General features: G+C 37.0%; 1 protein-coding gene across 7 annotated transcripts in view; it reads right to left on the reverse strand.

Moving 5' to 3' along the window:
- The window catches only part of DCAF6 (DDB1 and CUL4 associated factor 6), a 291,082-nt gene that overhangs the window by 103,160 nt on the left and 167,711 nt on the right, over window positions 1-20,211 (reverse strand). For 6 of the 7 annotated variants that reach the window (XM_075195604.1, XM_075195606.1, XM_075195609.1 and 3 more), the window contains 2 exons: window positions 15,800-15,911; window positions 11,542-11,627 (listed from right to left, as the gene is read on the reverse strand). The exons of the other annotated variant lie outside the window; for it this stretch is intronic. In XM_075195604.1, coding sequence (XP_075051705.1) covers window positions 11,542-11,627; window positions 15,800-15,911 — 198 coding nt within the window. The remainder of the gene's footprint in view (window positions 1-11,541; window positions 11,628-15,799; window positions 15,912-20,211) is intronic. 7 annotated transcript variants of the gene reach the window in all.

The following is a 20,211-nucleotide window of genomic DNA, read 5'->3' on the forward strand; positions in this document are numbered from 1 at the left end:
ATAAAGAGATGCAATATTTGCTCTATAAATTAGTAGTAGATGTAATCACTTTTACAAGAACCTCACCCAAAACATTATAAATAGTGCAGGGTGGCGTTCACAATTTAAAGCTGAAAACACACAGTTGTACTTACACGGTGTGTGTGACATTACCCTGATCTGGCAGCTACCCAGATGCCATCAACAGTTTGGCACTGTTCTGCTCTACTACCACCTGCATGTTTCAGAAAGCAACAGTGCTGACGCTCCCAGTAAAATAGAAAGTTTACGAGACAGGGGCAGGGGTAACACCTCTGCCTGTTAGAAACAAGAAAGTACTTCTTTGTACAAAACAGAGCAGGACCAACTGATGAATGCATTCGAAGACATGTCAGAGTGTTAAAAAAATATATATGTTGACATCTTTATATATGTGTACCTATCAACACCACATGACACAGCATTAGTGTCTTTAATGCATTAAATTAAATGTGTCTATTTGATAGGGATTGTTGCAATTCACTTTTTTTTTTTTGTTAAACCAAAAGCAGCACTGACTAATTTCTTTCATCCTCTCCTTAGTAGAGAATGCTACTGGCAGAGCTATACAAATGCTTCTCACCAGGTCACCACAGTAATTAAAAAATGCACGCTGGTGACACAAGGCCGCTATCAGGGGGGTACAGGTGGTACAGCTGTAAAGAGGCCCGGACAGACCTGTCAAAGGTATTTTGCATGAAGACAATATATTAGCATGAAATATATATGTATTTTTTATTTTATTTTTATAATTTTAGTTGATGTGGTATTTTTGCTGTAATTATATTTGTGATGTGAGCATCAGTGGAAGAGTTAATTTTAAAAACAGATATTTCCAATTAACTGCTGTTGAACAAAGACATTCATCACTTCTTAAAACCCCATCACACTTGAAATTTTAATTATATTATCACAGCACAAGCATTTATTTTTTTAATAAAGCCTTTTATGCTTATTTTCTTAAAGTTCCTTTGCTGTAGAGATTCATTTATTGCTTTTATCAATCGGAGGCACTGCTGAGATTTCTCTCAAACATTAACACTGGGCTGCTGGTCTGTGCATTACAGGGTGGAAAGTGGACGTCTTGTTTTGTGAAAGAAGGTAAGCTAAGCTACACTTTAACAAAATGTACATCTTGAATTGCTGACTGGCTGCCTGTTTTGTCTTTCCACTAACATATGTGTTGCGGAAACATGAATGTTTATTTTATTATTACTTTTGTTTATAGTACCTGCTTCACAATTTAAAATTCAGGGTTTAAAGTGTCCCCTGATGAAGTCATATGGTGAAACACGTAGGGTCCAATAAGAGCTGAGATCTGTTGCCTAGCAACCATCACCTGGAAGTGACAGATGCCGAACGGGGAGAAGATCACCGCCAAGTTTGGGACTATACCAGTGATTGCAAATACGAGCGTCTAAGTCGGGACAACGTCAAAAGAAACCTTTATGTGCACAGCTGGACTTACTAAATGTAAGTCCAGCTGTGCACATTATTGTTTTATAAAATATATGTTATTTATGATATAACACCATTGGAGCACCTGTGTCTTTTTCTTATCCCTCTCTTTGTATGAGGTAATTTGGAGAGACCAGGGAACCTGTAGGAGAATATCATTATGGCACAAATGTGAACAAGGACATAACCATATTATGATGCATGGGAAGCATACATTGACTTTTAGTTGCTGATACGCCGATACTGAATATTGCTATTGTATTTTATCTGCTCTGTTTCATTGTACAATTTTAACTCTGCATACCATTCATTTCTAGTCACTTTTGTGGACATATACCAGCATTCTGTTGACACAGGTTTTGATACCCTTACCTGTTTTTCCCTATCCCATTTGCGCCTCACCTCATTTACCCTTCACAATCTTATTACATGGGGATTATTTAGGCAATCCCTAGGAAGTAGAGGCTGCATTCAAATTTCCCATTCCTTACCCTTGGAGGAGAGCAGGTGAAGCATATCTACAATTTTGATTTTAAAGTGTTACATATTGCAATCTACCACATTGCTAATCAGGACATCATAAATATTTCTGCTATTGGAGTGTAGGCAAAAAAATGGTATTTGCCTGATACAAGGAAAACTATTTTGTGAACTGCTTATTAGAGTGAGTATGTATGTATGTATGTATGTATGTATGTATGTATGTATGTATGAGTGCTGTGATAACACGTGTTAAGATAATAGAGAGTGAATAAATCTATGTAGTCACTGGGAAATAGTGTGGAGATTGAGGCTATCTTCCCAGATGTGGGGCCTAAGTGGACTTTCTGAATGGTGGAACTGTGGGGCCACCACAGATTGCAGACTGCATGAATGCATTCTAATTGTGAAAACAGGGCTTGAGTACTGGGTGGGTCAAGTGCTTAAATAAAAAAAAACAAACAAAGAGTTACATACTGTGTGGGCAAAATACTCAGTGAAATATGGGAAATAGGCTGTCCAGATTGAAAAGAGTTCCAGGATGGAACAGCTATTATTTATCAAATATAAGGAAGAGGCTGTGCAACTTGTGCAAGAGTGGATGAATATGGCTAATCATTGTGATAAGAAGCTCCAAGAGCAGAGATCTTTTGATAAAAATATTTTGGATAATGTGCAAACAGAAATTGAAAAATTTAAAAATCAGAAAACAAAGTTGCTTATGAAGTATTATTTGGCATTGTAGAGGGCTGATAATGAACAATGGACGCCATTATGAACTTTAAAAAGTGTTTTACAGTCACCTAAATCTGATCTAGTTGATTCTAAAACAGTTATGTCTGAAAAGACAAAAACGGGAACATCTCCACCCCAAACCAGGCGCTTAAACCTGCAACTCTTTATACACTACCAGAAATAAAACAGCTGGAGAATTATTCCAGTACAGAAAGTGATTCAGATGACTTACTCACAGAAAATTCAATGCCATTAGCAATTCAGAGGATTTTGCAAATACAAATTGTTGATCAGGGTGTGGTTGAAGTACCAGCACTGTCACCAGATGGCACAGGGGTTACAGTTGAGCAGGGTGCTGTGGGGATTGTACAATTTGGCCCTAGTATATCTGACACAGTCATACGGTGAGAGGACAGACAGCCAGTTCAATTATATGACCCAGCAACAGGGGAACATACAGTAAACTATTGAAAGCAACTAAGAAATACAGTAAGCAAAAAGCAGCTAAAACACTGGATTCTGTTACATTGTTGCCTATAAGAAGAATGTTAGTCCCTAGATCTGATGCTGGTAATGCCCCAGTTCCACAACTGCCCTTTGAGGTACATCTGTATGTTTCATGGACATGTAACTTCGCATTATGATTAAGTATTACCCAAATCCAAAGACAGATTTGTTAGATGGTCAGAAATTTATTAGGGGTATTAGAAATGCACATGAACTCACGGGCCGTGATTGGCGCGTTCTCCTTATAGTAGTATTGCCTGAGGGACTAGATATTGTTGCATTTTGTTAGAATTCTGCGCTAGTGAATGATAACTTGCTGTGTGTAAATGTTGTTAATGAAACGAATATAAAAAAAACATTCTTAAACTATTACAGGTGGCTTTTCCTCCTATTCTGGATTGCCAGTAACTTTATACTAGTAAGCAGAAACGTAATGAATCTGGAGAAGAGAATTGTATGTGGGCAGCTATTGAAATGTCAAATTACACAGGCATGGAAAATATTGCATAGGCAGTTGGACATAGGAAAATGGCTGTTGCAGTTGGTTGAACCATTAGTAGAAACATTGAGAAACAGGCTTCAAATTGCAACCCCATGGTGTAGGGGTAAGACTTTTGTAGAGATTAATATTGTTAATATTGGTAAGAAAAAGAAACATCTGAAGCATAGATAATTGACTGTTCAAAGAATGATAGAGAATCAGACACCGTCAAGGATTTATGATACTCCGTTTGGTCGTAACCCACACTTAAAAATGACTAGTCCTTGTTTTACATGCGGACCAGCAGGTCACTATTCCTATTGTTCTTATTTTGGGAGAGGGAAACCAGAGGAAGAGGGGGTGTTATGATGACGAGGGGGTTAGATTTTCACCTATATCTACAGTGGGTGAGTAAGTAAGGGTCAGCCACAGTTTTCTTATCTCCACCCATCCCCCAAACCATTCACTTCTAGTGAAAGCGCCTTTGTGTCTCCAAATAACAGCCAGCAGAGGGGGGCCATGGGCTTTGGAAATGCACATCTGCAGCATTCAGAAACACAATTGCAGTATCCAGGTCCACAATGAAAATGTGATTTACTGAGTTTAGATGCTTTTGATGCTGCAGTTGTTGAAACGTTCGTTTCATTACACAGATGATCAGAAACATCAGTTTTTAGCGGATATGGGGTGGCCAAATCCGTGTTAAACACCCCTAATATTAATCCATTATCTGATCATTCTATATCTGCAGTAGGAGTTTCAGGTATTGTGCACCTGCTACCATTAACCAAAACAGAGCCTGTAACAGTTGGTCATTTGAGTACACAACACTCCTTCCTTTTAGCAAGAGCACTAGCAAAACTTTTAGGGAGAGATGTGATGTGTAAATAAGGCTGCACTATTTATTGTATATAAGATGATGTGTTTCTAGATATCCCTCTACTTTACTGACACTCAAGATTTATTACACATGCCAGCAGGATTGTTTACTTTGGAACTTTCACCCACTTTCAACTTGCCCATACAGCAAATGTTGGATATAGCAATTTAATATCTATTCATGATTGTTTAAAAAATTTTGACCAGACATTTACAGCCAGACCTGATATTAAAGATACACCATTTTATGTAGATCTGACCTTTTATACAGATGTTAGCTGTAATAGGCAAAATTAGACTAGAGAGTAATGCATAGGATATGCACAGATAAGCAACAGATGAGAGTATTGTTGAAGAAAATGTTTTAGGTACCCCACAACCAACTCAAACAGCAGAATTAGTGGCACTCACAAAAGCATGTGAGTTGGCGCGAGGTAAATGAGTAAATATTTACACGGACAGCAGATATGCATTTGGAGTTGTTCATGACTTTGATGTATTATGGCGACTTAGAGAATTTTTGAACACAGCTGGTACCACAGTAGCACATTTGCAGCACATAAAATGAATTATTAGATGCTATTCAATTGCCATTACAAGTAGCAGTTATTAAATGCCAGGGGCAAATAAGCAGTTCAGATCTAGTTGCTTTAGGGAAATGAAAGGGCAGATGATGCTGCAAAAGACACAGTGAAAAGACCAGTGTTAACAAATATTTCTTCACTGGATACCAACTTAATGTCATTTAAATTAATTGAATTTAGACCAGTGGCCCCAAAAGATTACCTACCAGCATTGGTAGAAGCAGCTCATGGATTAACTAATTTAGGCAAAGATAGTATTCGCACATGACTTCTACTCTTATGCAGTTAAAAAGGCTATTTCTTGTTTTACCTGTCTGAGAAAGAATCCAGGAAAAACTATACCAACATAACCATCACATATTCATCCTACAGAGGGCCCTTTCCAGGTAATAAAAATTGACTTCATCCAAACGCCAAAATGTCGTAACCTACAGTATGTACTAGTGTGTGTTGACATTTCTTCTAGTTGGGTAGAAGTGTATCCAGCTGCAAGTTGCACTGCAGTATTTACAGCAAAGAAATTGGTACAAGAATGGTATGCCACAAATGATTGAGAGTGACAGAGGCACACATTTCACTGGGCAAGTTTTCAGCCAATGTGTTCTTTACTAGGAATAAAAAGTATATAGCTTATTAGACCACAAGCAAGTGGTAAAGAGAATCGATTTAACAGTATAATCAAACATAAGCTGAGTAATGTGATGAAGGATACAGGGATGGTTTGGTTAGAGGCTATACCTCTAGTATTGCATAGTATCAAACCACTTCCAGACTTCATTCAATCTTTCATCTTATTAGATTTTGTTCAGAAGATAAACAAATAATATTATCAGCCCACAAGAGACTTTAATATGCACTCAAGATGTAAGTGTTAAGTCCTTGATTAAGAGAAGTGGTTACAAAAGTAACAAGAGACTTTCAAAATGATTGTACCACAAATGCCTATTGAGAACTGTCATGATATAAAACCAGGAGAATATGCTATGGTGAGACATTTTTTATGCTTTGATTGTTTGACAGATCTTTGGCTAGGACCATATTTAAGTGTTGTTAGTCACAACTACAGCATTGAAAATTGCAGAAAAATATACTTGGATTCACGCATCCCACTGCAAAAAGGTAGTAGATCCGACAAAGGCCTGGAAAGACGCAGAGACTATGAAAGTTTTGGAAGCAGATATAACAAATTTGTTTCAGGACTCTGACAATGATGCAGTTCGAGAAGAAGACTCTGATCCAAAAGTCAAAGAATAATATCCTTATTTTTGTTGTCATCGCTATAGGCATGATTTTATTATTTTTTATGAACATTTCTCTAATGAGGATCTGATAGTAAGATCTGGTAGTATGGGAAATGGGGGCATATATTCATAATAGAGAATCACTGCCTTCATCATTCATTCTACTTACAACTAATAACACATAAAATAATGGTACATATAATGGAAGAATTGAAAAGACAAGTAATTGGAGATGAACCTGAAGATTGTGGTGAGAAACTGCCAACTGAAATGTGTATATGTCAATATTGTGATAACCCTCCTGAAAAAAGGTTACGTGCTTGCAATGGCCGCATTGACTAAAAATGAACAGAGTCCAGTTCTTAAACCTCTAGTAATATACTTGTAAGTCCACCGCAAATATTTTACACAAAAGACATCTATTTAGTGGGAGCCAGCAAGGCATATTACACAAAAGACATCTATTCCAAATAACCACTGCAACAAACACAAACGCTACCATGACAAACACTTCACTAACTCCATTTTATCTGAACTCAGACAATTCCATTCAAAAACACATTACACTTCATTCAAATTAATATTTCCAGATTCACTCCCCTTCCATTCATTCATTCCATTCAAAACTCCATTATAACATTTTTCCTTCTAGCCAGGGCCGACCCAGGCCCCAAGCAACTTACTTTCCAGCATGTCCAGCTAGGAGCTGTGTCTGAATGTCTTATCAGGCTGGAAGCAGGGCACCAAGAGACCCTATTGTGTTGTTTGCTACATAACAAAATACCTTTCTACTGGGTGGAGTTTACCTTTCCAACATGAAATGGATCACAGCATTTCACATGTCAATTTTGAGCAACTAAACAGATTTGCACAAGCATTCACAAACCTTCTGTTTCTAGTAAGGGGAGAAAAGTTTTGTTCAGACCAACTTCTGCTCATGTATTATAAAACGAAATATAAAATAATAGACTATTTATATACTGGGAAAAGTCCTGCATTTAAAAAGCCACAATTTAGATATTGTGGTCCAAAGCGGTCTTTGGAAACAGTAACATCAAAATATTGTAATATAACTTTACAAGATGGTGATTGTAAAGAGCAATTAGAGAATAATGTATGGAACGTTTATAGATATTCTTTGCACAGATATATTACATATATTATACCAGACATATTTATATTACATATGCGGAAGTGAGCCATATAAGTGGTTACCATTGAATTCAGGGGAGATATGTTATTTAGGTAAGGTGATTCCAGCTGTTAATATATTTACACATCATAAATTAAAATAAATAGTACAGAAAAAGTATTTAATAGATAATTCAGTAACAAGAAAGAAAATAATTGTTGAAAATAGTGGAAAACAACCAGTATCACAAATTATAAGTGAATCAACTTGTGTACAAGTAATGATTGCATTAGAATTTTCAGGTATTGCACATAGAAATATGAATTGGTTTTATATCCAAGGGTTAGTTACATTGAATGATAAAATAACTAATGTGTATGATGAAACCTACCAGTATGTTGCAAAAGAGCTTCACATTTTCAAAATAGATTGGTCTTAAACTATCTTACTGTACAAACAGGAGGTTATTGTGTAACATTATAATGAAGTGGTGCACAATGCTGTACCTATATGACTAATGACAAAGATAATCCAGAGGAGATAGTTGATAACTATATGGATTAAGTAGTGGAAATGAAGAAATATTTTGCAAAGATTCATAACATGACATTATCTGCAGAAGATCATCATCATCAGCTATTTATATAGTACCACTAATTCCGCAGTGCTGTACAGAGAACTCACTCACATCAGTCCCTGCTCCATTGGAGTTTACAGTCTAAATTCCCTAACTTACACACAAAGACTGAGAGAGAATAAGGTCAATTTAATAGCAGCCAGGAAACTGAAGGCCCCGGATGAAACCCACGCAAACACAAGGAGAACATACAAAGACCACACAGATAAGGCCATGGTTGAGAATCGAACTCATGACCCCAGTGCTGTTAGGCAAAAGTGCTAATCACTATGCCACAGTGCTACTCGATACATGGTTTTCGTAGTTAGATACAAAAAAAAATTGTTTTTCAGGGTTTGGTACATGGTTTCAATCATTGTTGCATTCAATAGGAATATTTCTTCTCATTATATTAGGAAAATTATTGATTATCTATTTTGCATTAAAATGTATACTAGTATTGTTGAAAGTTTGTAAGAAAATCATGAGTAGAGAAATTGAAAAAGTTAGTAAGAAATTATAGAACTGTATGCACAAATAAAACCTCATAAAAATATAGTGTGAATGTTGATGTAACTATCAAATCAGGGAATTGTCAAAAGTTTTCAGACCAATATATTAGCATGATATATAAATGTATTTTTTATTTTATTGTTATTTTATTTGATGGGGTGTTTTGCTGCAATTATATCTGTTATGTGAGCAGCAGTGCAAGAGATAAGTCTTAGAACAGATGTTTCTAATTAACTGCTGTTGAACAAAGACATTTCTGACTTCTTAAGATTTGGGACTTCAATGGACTCTAGAACATCTATATATTATCTCAATCAATTGTAATATGGCATTAGAATTGTAAAACAATCTACTTTCTTCACTGTTCACAAAAGTAATTGTTTTCGCCACTGACGGGCAGAATTTCAGACTTTAAATTAGCTGATATTATCACAGCGCTAGCATTTATTTTGTTAATAAAACCTTGTTTACTTTTTTTCTTAAGTTCCTTTGCTGCAGATATTCAATTATTGCTTTTATACCTGTCCCCCCCTCCATCTGTTCAGGACCCCTAGTCTGATTGCATCAAGAACAAAGGACTGGAGCACGTATTGTGCAGAGGGAGGGGGGGCACATATTGTGCAGAGGGATGGGGGAATGTATTATGCAGAGGGAGGGGGACAGGTATTGTACAGAGAGGGGGCATGTATTGGGAGAAAGAGGCCCTGCCAGATTAATTTGTACTGGGTCCCAGGTTTTTGATGGCAGCAATGCACTGGTTACTAGAGAATGCCCCCTAGATCTGTGCACTCACTTCCTGCACTGGAGAAGGCAGGGAATAATAATAACTGATTTTACACAAATTCACAACTCTGAAAGCAATTACAGTAAAAGCATTCAGCATGTTCACCCCTGCTACTAATAACCAGAAACTCCAATGTTGTCACAAGTGAACCGCACTGGTCGTGGTAATAGTGAAAGAGTGAAATGCTGGGACCCAATTCAGGCTAGTGTGTAGCCCTTTCATGTATGGGCATGGGCTAGTTTGCATTTATTTTTTGAGAAGCACACGCTTATATAACACACTATATAGACAAAAGTATTTGGACGCTTGACCATTACACCAACAGGGACTGTGTTGACATTGTTTTGAATACATATACTTTAATATGGAGTTGCTCCCCCTTTTTCAGGAATAACAGCTTAAACTCTTCCTGGAAGGCTTTCCACAAGATGTTGTGTTTCTTTGGGAATTTGTGCCCATTCATTCTATAGATCATTTATGCGGTCAGGCACTGATGTTGGATGAGAAGGTCTGACTCACAATCTCCGTTCCAGTTCATCTCAAATGTATCCAATGGAGTTGAGGTCAGGGCTCTGTGCGTGCCAGTCAAGTTCTTCGACACCAAACCATGTCTTTGTAGTTCTTGCTTTGTGCACTGGGGCACAGTCATGTTGGAATAAAAAAGGGTCTAACCTAAACTGTTGTCCCAAAGTTGGAAGCATAGCATTGTCCAAAATAATATGGTATGCTGAAGCATTAAGATTGTCTTTCACTGGAGAGAAGGGGCCTAGCCCACACCCTGATAAACAGCCCCATACCATTATCCCTCCTACACCAAACTTCACAGTTGGCATAATGCAGTCCTGCAGATAACGTTCTCCAGGCATCTGCGAAACCCAGACGTGCACATCTGACTGTCAAACAGAGAAGCGTGATTCGTCACTCCACAGAACACATTTCCAATGCTCCACAGTCCAATGTCGGTGTGCTCTACACCACTCCATCCGACACTTGGCATTGGTCTTGGTGATGTGAGGCTTGCATGCAGCTGCTCGGCCATGGAAACCCATTCCATTAAGCTCCCATCGCACAGTTTTTGTGCTTACATTAATGCTAGTGGAAGTTTGGAACTCTTCAGCTATGGAATCAGCAGAGTGTTGGAGACTTTTACGCACATGCGCTTTAGCAGTCGTTGACCCCACTCTGTGATTTTATGTGGTCTTCTGCTTCATGACTGAGTTGCTGTTGTTCCTAAATGCTTTCACTTTCTAATAATATCACTTACAGTTGACCGTGGAATATGCAGCAGGGATGAAATTTCACGAATCGACATTGCAAAAGGTGGCATCCAATGACAGTACTACACTTGAAGTCACTGAGCTTTTCAGAACGACCCATATTGTATCACAAATGTTTGCAAATGGAGACTGCATGGCTAGGTGCTTAATTTTATACACCTCTGGCAACTGGTCTGATTGAAACAGCACAATTTAATAATTAACAGGTGTGGCCAAATACTTTTGTCCATATAGTGTATTTGGAGGAGCAAAAGCAAGTTTAATTAAGTGACAGACTGTTGTAATAATTTTGTAGGGGCACATGCTGATGTCATAATATTTTCAGCTGTGATGTACAATGGTTTGGGCACAAGCTGTGTATGTTACGCTGGTTATTTAAACTGTACATATGCAACCATTTGCTATCAGGAAGATATGATGCTAATAACCGCCTCTTCCTTAAAACTGGTTTTGTGACTTGTAAATGGTTAATAACAAAATAACTAGCTTCTAGTGTTTTGCCTTTGGCAACTGGCATTGGAAAGGAGCTGCTCACAAAGGCAAGAATCAAATTGGAAGTAAGCATTTCTTGTACAAAGAAATTGCACAATATGTAAATCTGAGTACATTAAGACAACAGAACTAATTGTTAGTACACTATAATTACCATATTTGCCTCAAAAGGTGATACAAACATTAACATTATACTTCGTTAAAAAATTTAATGACGTACTTATGGAGATGATGTCCAAGCAGGCAGAAAAGTTTGAGCCCACTTTAGACCTCTGACATTTACCTTATCTATCCAAAGGAAACTGAAATAATAATAAGAAAATTTTGCTTGCTGTGATTTATACCTTCATTTGGCAGGGTGGGTTCAGGTGTTGCAGAATCATTTACGTGTCCCACTTTCACAGCCATTGAACTTGAAACAGTATTGCGCCTAAAAAAAATACAAAGTTTAAGGACTGGTTTGTGAATTCTCAAGAAACTTACTGAAGTGACAAATTAACATTATGTTCATCTGTTGTCTAAAGCAAAAAGTGGTCACTATGTATCAACAATAACATGTTTGGCCTGATAGTAACTTTAAAAAAAACTTTAATAACTAAGCAATTAATACATCACTAATTGTAATGCTTTTTAGATAGCACTGGTATTCTATATAAAAAATATATTGATTTAACAGATAAAAGTAGGTGGTGGTCGAAATAAGAGAATTTGCAGTAATTTAATTCATTTGTTAATCTCCACAAATCAACAAAACTAAAAATATAAATCCAACAGTATGAAGGTTGATTCAAAGGAATTGTCAATTTTTGCATTATCTGTATTCCTGATTTTTGCAATCTCCTTTCAATGAATTTAAAATACCATGGGTAAAAAAACCACAGCAAATTTATACACTACACATATCCTAGAGACCAAATCCAATCTCTTCCTGCTTTTTTTCAAGTTCACAAAGTAACAAGGCCCAAGTAGGATTGAAGATCCAGTCACTGGCACAATCCTAGACCAGCCCAACAGGAGCTGTAACCTATAGTCAGTCTCTCACAGTAGACACTGGAACACACACAATATAGCACGTGCTCTTTATATAGAGCTAAGCCCAGTCTCCCCCCCTAAAATAAATTCAAGAAAGCACTTGAAATACTGCAACAATTCTGGTGGTGTTTGGGCAGGTTGGTCAATCTAGGAGAGGAGGTTGACTGCCCTGAGCCAACCTATCAGGACTAAGTTTGACTGGGCCAATGGACAAGGCTTTATGAGTATGTACATGGAATTTCTTCCCTGGCTTTGGAAGAGAAAGACCTCTTTCTTGCAACCAGCATGATAGCCTCAACACAGAAATGATTGCATATATTGATGTTTAGTTTCAAAGGAGAGCTCTATTCACAGGGAACAATTCATTTTCTATTATTGCTATCAAACAATATATAACAAATATACAGTAATACATAATTTAACAAAGAACTGTAACAATGGAACATTTCCACAACTTTTAACACACAGAAACAGACACACAGGGGATCCCCTGGTGCACAAGAGTATTGTTGTCATAGTGATACAGTGTTCCTGTTCCAATGTCATCCCATATGTTGATGGTTGGAGCCTTCTCAGCCATTTTCTCTGTACAATTCTAAAGCACTAAGTTTAAAATGACACTCTTTACATTTTCAATAATAGAAATCAGGCAAGTTGTGCCAATAGCAGAATTAAACTAATACCTATGGAACCCACCTGGTAAGAATTAACAGTAGAAGACAACATTTCCAAATACATCACAATACAGAAATACATAGCAATGAATATAGTGCTGGTGAGAGGGGATGTCTAGCGGCTTAACATTTATTTTCAGCTGTACTTGGCACCCTGCTCTCGTCTCTGTAGGATATACAAATGGAAAATATTTCTTTAGGACAAATTGTATACCATGGTGAGCCACTAAGCACATAGGACATGCTATTTTACAATCCACGTCGGATAGATAGATAAACATTCTACGGTACGTGCAATCTCTCTACACTAAGACCCCCAAATTCTATTAAGTTGTACTTTTACCTCGTCAGCCCTAATGTGTAATGTATTCATCTCTCTTTCTTGGGATTATTGAGTGGCACAGAAGTCCCTGTATTTTATTTTACCTTGGATGCTAACCCATTCCAGATTTTATTTTTATTTCAGTAGTGTGGGGTAAGCTCGAACTTAGTTTTCTTTTCTCCTCACAGGTGGATACAGCATGCAGGACTGGAAAATCCACTGAAGAACAATGAGTGTAGGGAAAAATATGCCAGACAAGTGGACAATAGCTACTTTCAGGAAGTTTAAACTTACCACTCTCATTTGTCATGGTGTGCAAACTCCCCAATATGAGTTAGATTTTCTAATTGCCATCCATATCTATAGCTAGTACTGCATTTAGATTTTTTTTAAACAAATTTTGCAGAAGTGATGAAAAATAATATTTATAATCCATTATTATATATCATATTTTCCATCAGGAGTAGCCATTATCAAAATGAACTGGTTTTCCAGCACATAACTCTCCTCCCCCTCCTTAACTAAAGAAGCTGGTTTGGGCTTTTTGGAAGCCTACATTTACTTATCAAAGGCTGTGAGTGAGCCCCTATTACAAGGATCTCTCCTCCCCTTAAAAATCTGTTAAGCACACAGAGACACACAAGGCTATCTCTCTTTCTTACTCATACACATCTAAGACTGCTTGGACAGGCAAATACTTATGGATTATATAGGAGCTGCAGTGTAAGGCAACATGTATGAATAATATGGGTGGTACCTGGGTAAGATAACGTAAGTTGATGACATTTTGTCAGCATATGTGGAGTTTGAATGGAATTGTCTTTGGTGGGCAGACTGTTTGGAGCTTGTAAGTGTACTTTGTAATGGAAGTTTGCAGATTGTGTTGTTTGGTTACATGGTACTTGTAAAGTCTGAAATGAAGATTGTGGTAATTGTTACTTAGATGGGAAAGATACGGAGTTTGATTGTGCCTATACTAAAGCTTGGTATACACCTACCTTGTCCCATTGTACTAAAGCAGTACTGCATTTATATAAAAAGTTAAATAGTTGTCTCTGGTTTGCAAATGTTAGAATACTGATTTACATTGTCTGTGAGGAAGTGAAATTGTAAATGAGGATTGCTAAGTGATACTTTATGGAAATTAGCAAAAAGTTAATTGTGTGAAAATCTCTTGTGGTAAAAAAATTGTTTTATAGCAACATATGCTTGCTTAAAGACAGCCAACAGAGCCATAGACCATGTGGTCTAGCTTTTAAGAAGTGTTATTTTGTAAGTAAGTGATTGGATAGTAGGTTTGTAAAATATTGGATAATAAGAGATATTGTTAGATATTGATATTTAGGAATGTAGCATTTAGATACAAGTTGAATAAGGACTAGTGTGTCAAAGCATAATTGTACACTTAAAGCCTATTATAATACTTTAGTCATACACACACATTTTTTCTATATGCTGAGCTCAGCATATTGGAGAAGATATGCTATTTTTGCATACGCATTTTTTTGACGGAAAGTGAGCTAATTTTGAATACAACTCTGCATCTGCCCAATGTATGCAAGCACCTCATACTCAATATTTAATACATGTGCAAATTATGTAAAAAACAAAACAGACTTGTGTGGCAGTAACAGTGCTCATGCGCAAATGCATTTCTTTGATCCACCATCTGGTATCCATAATCATTATTGCAATTGGTGTTATTACACTATGGAACTTGGCGTGGGAGTTAAGTGTTCCCCTGTCATCGTCCTGCACACCATTTGCATTATGCCAAGTCACACCATAAGTCTAAATGAAATGTGTTCCATGTTTATGTATCAAAATAATAAAACACAATATATGTAGTGAAATGAAATTAACAGCTAGCATTTCAACAAAAAACAACTTGACGTACAACTATACATTCTGAAATCCTTTACAGGAAATAAACAGCAACAATTAAAAAAAATATGTTTTGTAAAGTGAAAATAAACAAAATAAACATCTAAATATATAAAGTATATAATATGTATCTGAGAAATATTCCGTGCACAAATGCTGAACAACAATCAAATAATTGGTTAAGGTGATTAGAGACCTTATGCAGAAATAACAGAATATGTTTTTAAGTATATTATGACTGCTGTATTTATTGCTGCATTTTTCTATTATGCTAACTTACTCATTAGGTGTTCATTTTATTGTGGTTGTCTCAATAAACATTTACATTACTTATGCTATTTCTATAGGAATACTATTTGTGAATGTTCCCACTTTATAGAGAGTGTGTTTTTTTACTTTTACTTGTCAATCTCTTTAGTATCTGGTGAAGCATCACAATGTATTGAAGACGGCTCTGTGCTTTAAAATGTTAAAATAAGACCAAGGAATTTGTGCGCATTCTACTTAAAATGTATATTAGTCTATCCTTTAACTCAGAGCATCATCACATTGTATCCATATTTTTCATGCAAGCATTGTATAGCACCGTGGAATTGTGTAATGCCATGTAAATAAGTGATAATAATAATGAACCTTTAGAAATAAAGTGCTATACATACAGCAGCAATGCAGAAGATGGTAGCATATTACCATTCATCTGTGAAGTCCAGTCTTATTGTACTTGTGGTAGTTCCTTCTGTACTGTAGTGTAGCTGCAACACTGGCTCGCTTGTCTCATCTTCTGGACTGAGTTTAGCACTTTCTGCAGTCAAGGACATGGACATTAATAGATTATAAAAAAAATTATAACACCATTTTGTTTCACTTTACACTTTCAACATTAATCAAATGAAACATCTAAAAATGTAGGGAAAAAAAGGAACAATGAAAAATAGCAAACTCTAATTTTTTCATTCAAATTTTTAAGAGAACGATATAACTTAAAGTTTTCACTGCATTTTTGATATGGTCTGGATATTAGCATTTCTTTTGTGGTTAACTGATAACTGCACATATCTACAATGAAAATGAAATGAAAACTGCAAGTCGAAATAAGTCCTAAGGATGTATGTTATTTTTATTTTAAAAATATAATTAGTAGAAAAAGCCAATTCATTCTGGACTGAGGTTAGTTCTGAATTATGGGTGTAACAAAAATTATAGGGAGAATTCAATTCAATGCAGAACACTTAAAAACAAATTCCACAGGAGAAACCTAAAAAATATCACTAAATGAGGCGAATATTATAAGGAACAGTTTTGAAATGTTCACCTATCTCTAATAATTACAAATAAAAGTGGAAATTTGGGGGCAAAATGAATTACACAAAAATATGCACATGTATTTTATCAGCAATAAACATTAATACCATTTATGCTGTGAAAAGCAGAGTATTTTTTGCATCACAATTTGACATAGTTTTGTTTTGGGTTTTTTTCAAAACAGAGAATAGTCAAAGCACCTTTAATTTAACTATATAGACTTTAAAATAAAAAATCCAGGGTTACAGTAAATATCTAAACTACAACTTCAGCTGGCGGATCCAAAATCTAAATATCTGGAAGTGTACAGTCATGGCCAAAAGTTTTGAGAATGACACAAATATTATTTTTCACAAAGTCTGCTGCCATCTGTTTTTATGATGGCAATTTGCATATACTCCAGAATGTCATGAAGAGTGATCAGATGAATTGCAATTAATCCCTATTTTCCATGACAATGAACTTAATCCAAAAACAACATTTCCACTGTATTTCAGCCCTGCCACAAAAGGACCAGCTGACATCAGGTCAGTGATTCTCTCGTTTACACAGATGAGCGTGCTGTGAGGACAAGGCTGGAGTTCACTCTGTCATGCTGATTGAGTTAGAATAACAGACTGGAAGATTTAAAACGGAGGGTGGCGTTTGAAATCATTGTTCTTCCATGGTTACTAGCAAGGAAACGCTTGTCCGGAGAAGGAAAGGTGAGCGCTACCATCAGTCCTGTGTCATGCCAACAGTAAAGCATCCTAAGACCATTCATGTGTGGGGTAGCTTCTCAGCCAAGGGAGTGGGCTCACTCACAATTTTGCCTAAGAACACAGCCATGAATAAAGAATGGTACCACAGCATCATCCAACAGCAACTTCTCCCAACCATCCAAGAACAGTTTGGTGACGAACAATGCCTTTTCCAGCATGAAGGAGCAGGGCTGCCAAGAGGAATTCAGGGCCCGGGTACAACAAATTCATGGGGCCCCCCCTCATAGTAGAGTAAGCCCCCCCAAAAAATTGCGCCGGGGCGTGGTCATACATTCAGGGGCGTGGCAATGCGCCGTTGGGGCATGGCTAGCACATAAAAATCACTAGGTCCTGAATTCACCAGAGCGTCAGATATGTCCCAGCACTCCTGACTTTTAAGACATCTAGCACCACAGTGTGTACACAAAGAGTTCAGTATTTGCCTGCACCTTACATTGGGCACAACACTCACCAAAAATTGCCATTGTCCCTACTAGAATCACAACATTTCACACACTCTGCTTCTCTCTCCTACCTGTTCTTCTCACTTCTCACCTGTGACTGCTGCTTTCTTTAGTTGCGGCTTGTCCGGATCCTGGAATGTTGAAGGACCTAATTGGAAAAAAAAAAGGCTACATTTAGAAAATTACAGCCAGCACCGGCGTTAAATCAATAGCGCCCACGATTAATAATTAAGCCTTCCTTCAACTTAAACATTAAAATAATAGTATTCACATTTAATAAATAAACCTATTCCCTTCCTGCAAACAGCAATACCTATTTCCCGCAATCATTATTACTGCTATTAAATAACTCATAGTCACATTTAATAAATAGACCTCATTCTCCCTAAACTCACCCCCATATTCAATAGCCCCCAAACCACCCCATCTTAAATTAATAGTCCCCACTATTAAATTGCCCCAACATCACCCAACAAACAAAATAGCGCCTATTAATTAGTGCTTCTCTCCCGTTTTAAAAAAAAATTGTGTTTCTCTCCCCTTTTTTTTTAATTAGTGCTTCTCTCCGCTTTTTTTTTAATTAATGTTTCTCTCCCCTTTTTTTTCAATTAGTGTTTCTCTCCCCTTTTTTTTTTAGTGTTTCTCTCCCCCTTTTTTTTTTAATTAGTGCTTCTCTCCCCCTTTTTTTTAATTAGTGTTTCTCTCCCCTTTTTTTTTTAATTAGTGTTTCTCTCCCTTTTTTTTAATTAGTGTTTTTCTCCCCTTTTTTTTTAAATTATTGTTTCCCTCCCCTTTTTTTTAGTGTTTCTCTCCCCCTTTTTTTTTTTAATTAGTGCTTCTATCCCCCTTTTTTTTTTAATTAGTGCTTCTCTCCCCTTTTTTTTTTTTTTTTTTTTACTCTCTGCCTCTCTCCCGTTTTTTTTACTCCCTCTTATTTATAGCACTGTCCCTTTCTGTTTCCCTCCCCTTGCCTCTCCGCTTCTTTACTTACCTTCTTTCTTTTCTTCTCTTCTCTTCTTGTCTTGTCTGGCGCTCCTCACTGACTGACGGGCGTGACTTGATGACGTCACGCCCGGCAGTCAGTGTGAATGGAGAAGAGAGGAAGGAGGGACGCAGCGCCGATCACGCGAGTATAATTTTTTTTTCCAGCTCCCCCCACCAATGACGGACCCCCCCCCCTTCCCCCGCGGAAAAAATAAATAAAAAAAAATCACCAAATATAAAAATAAATAAATAAAAAATTAGAAATTAGCACGCTAGGGCCCGGCCCCCCTGGCAGGCCCAAGGCCGGGTAAAATGTACCCCCCCCCTCTCGGCGGCCCTGTGAAGGAGCACCCTGCCGTAAGGAAAAAGTGATAACTAAGTGGCTCGGGGATCAAAACATCGACATTTTGGGTTCATGGCCAGGAAACTCGCCAGACCTTAATCTCATTGAGAACTTGTGGTCAATCTCAAGAGGCAGGTGGACAAACAAAAACACACAAATTGTGACAAACTCTAAGCATTGATTAGGTAAGAAAGGGCGGCCATCAGTCAGTATGTGGCCCAGAAGTTGATTCACAGCATTCCAGGGCGAATTGCAGAGGCTTTCAAAAAGAAGGGTCAACACTGCAAATATTGACTTTTTGCGTAAACTTAATGTAATTGTCAATAAAAGCCTTTGACACTTATGAAATGCTTGTAATTTTACTTCAGTATATGATAGCAACATCTGACAAAAAGGTCTAAAAACACTGAAGCAGCAAACTTTGTGAAAAAAAATATTTGTGTCATTCTCAAAATTTTGCCCATGACTGTAGCTAACAATCTCACAAGCAGCTGTATACTGCCAATTTCCCCAAACTAATAGACCTTCAACAATCCTTTTCAAAATGTATTTGGGTGGGTAGAAAACTCAGAGTGCGAATGCGAGTTAAGTGAAAAAAACACAAAAAAGGGGGACTGGGAGTCCCCATCTTACTAAAATACTATCAGACAAAGCACATGATCTAATGCATTCATTGGCATTTGACCCCTCACGACAGAGTGTAGACAGACATAGAAGCAGACTAAATCTTTATTCCCCGTACTCTCTTCTGTGGATCAAAACCGAACTAGGAAAAGCAAATTCAAATCCAACTATAAAATGTTCTCTTTTAATCTGCGATCATTGTACCCGTGCATACAAAATGCTACACTAAACTCTGAGGAGTGGACAAAAATCAAAGCTAAAATGGCCAAAACCTCAATATAAGGGACAGAAAAAACGCATTTAAAACTTTTCTACATATGGTACAAGCTCCCGACTCCTGACTTTACCTCCCTCCTACTTAGCCCCATATCAGACAGATGCAACCTCCCCATTGTACTCCCCTCTCCTATCCAAACCCTTACCTGTATTGTTGTTACTTCTGTTTAATATGTTTATAGTCTAAAAAAAATAATGAATATTTATTTTTGGCCAAACAAAGCAGGGAAATCTATAAATATGTAATTCAAGGAAATATGTAATATGATATCCAGAAACCTAAAGGAAATATTTCCAATTACACATCAATTTAAGATATACTAAGTGTCTTATACCTACCAGTGAATATGTGGACTTTATTTTGCACAA

Source organism: Mixophyes fleayi, chromosome 2 (assembly GCF_038048845.1).
Source record: "Mixophyes fleayi isolate aMixFle1 chromosome 2, aMixFle1.hap1, whole genome shotgun sequence".
NCBI classification, from domain to species: domain Eukaryota; kingdom Metazoa; phylum Chordata; class Amphibia; order Anura; family Limnodynastidae; genus Mixophyes; species Mixophyes fleayi.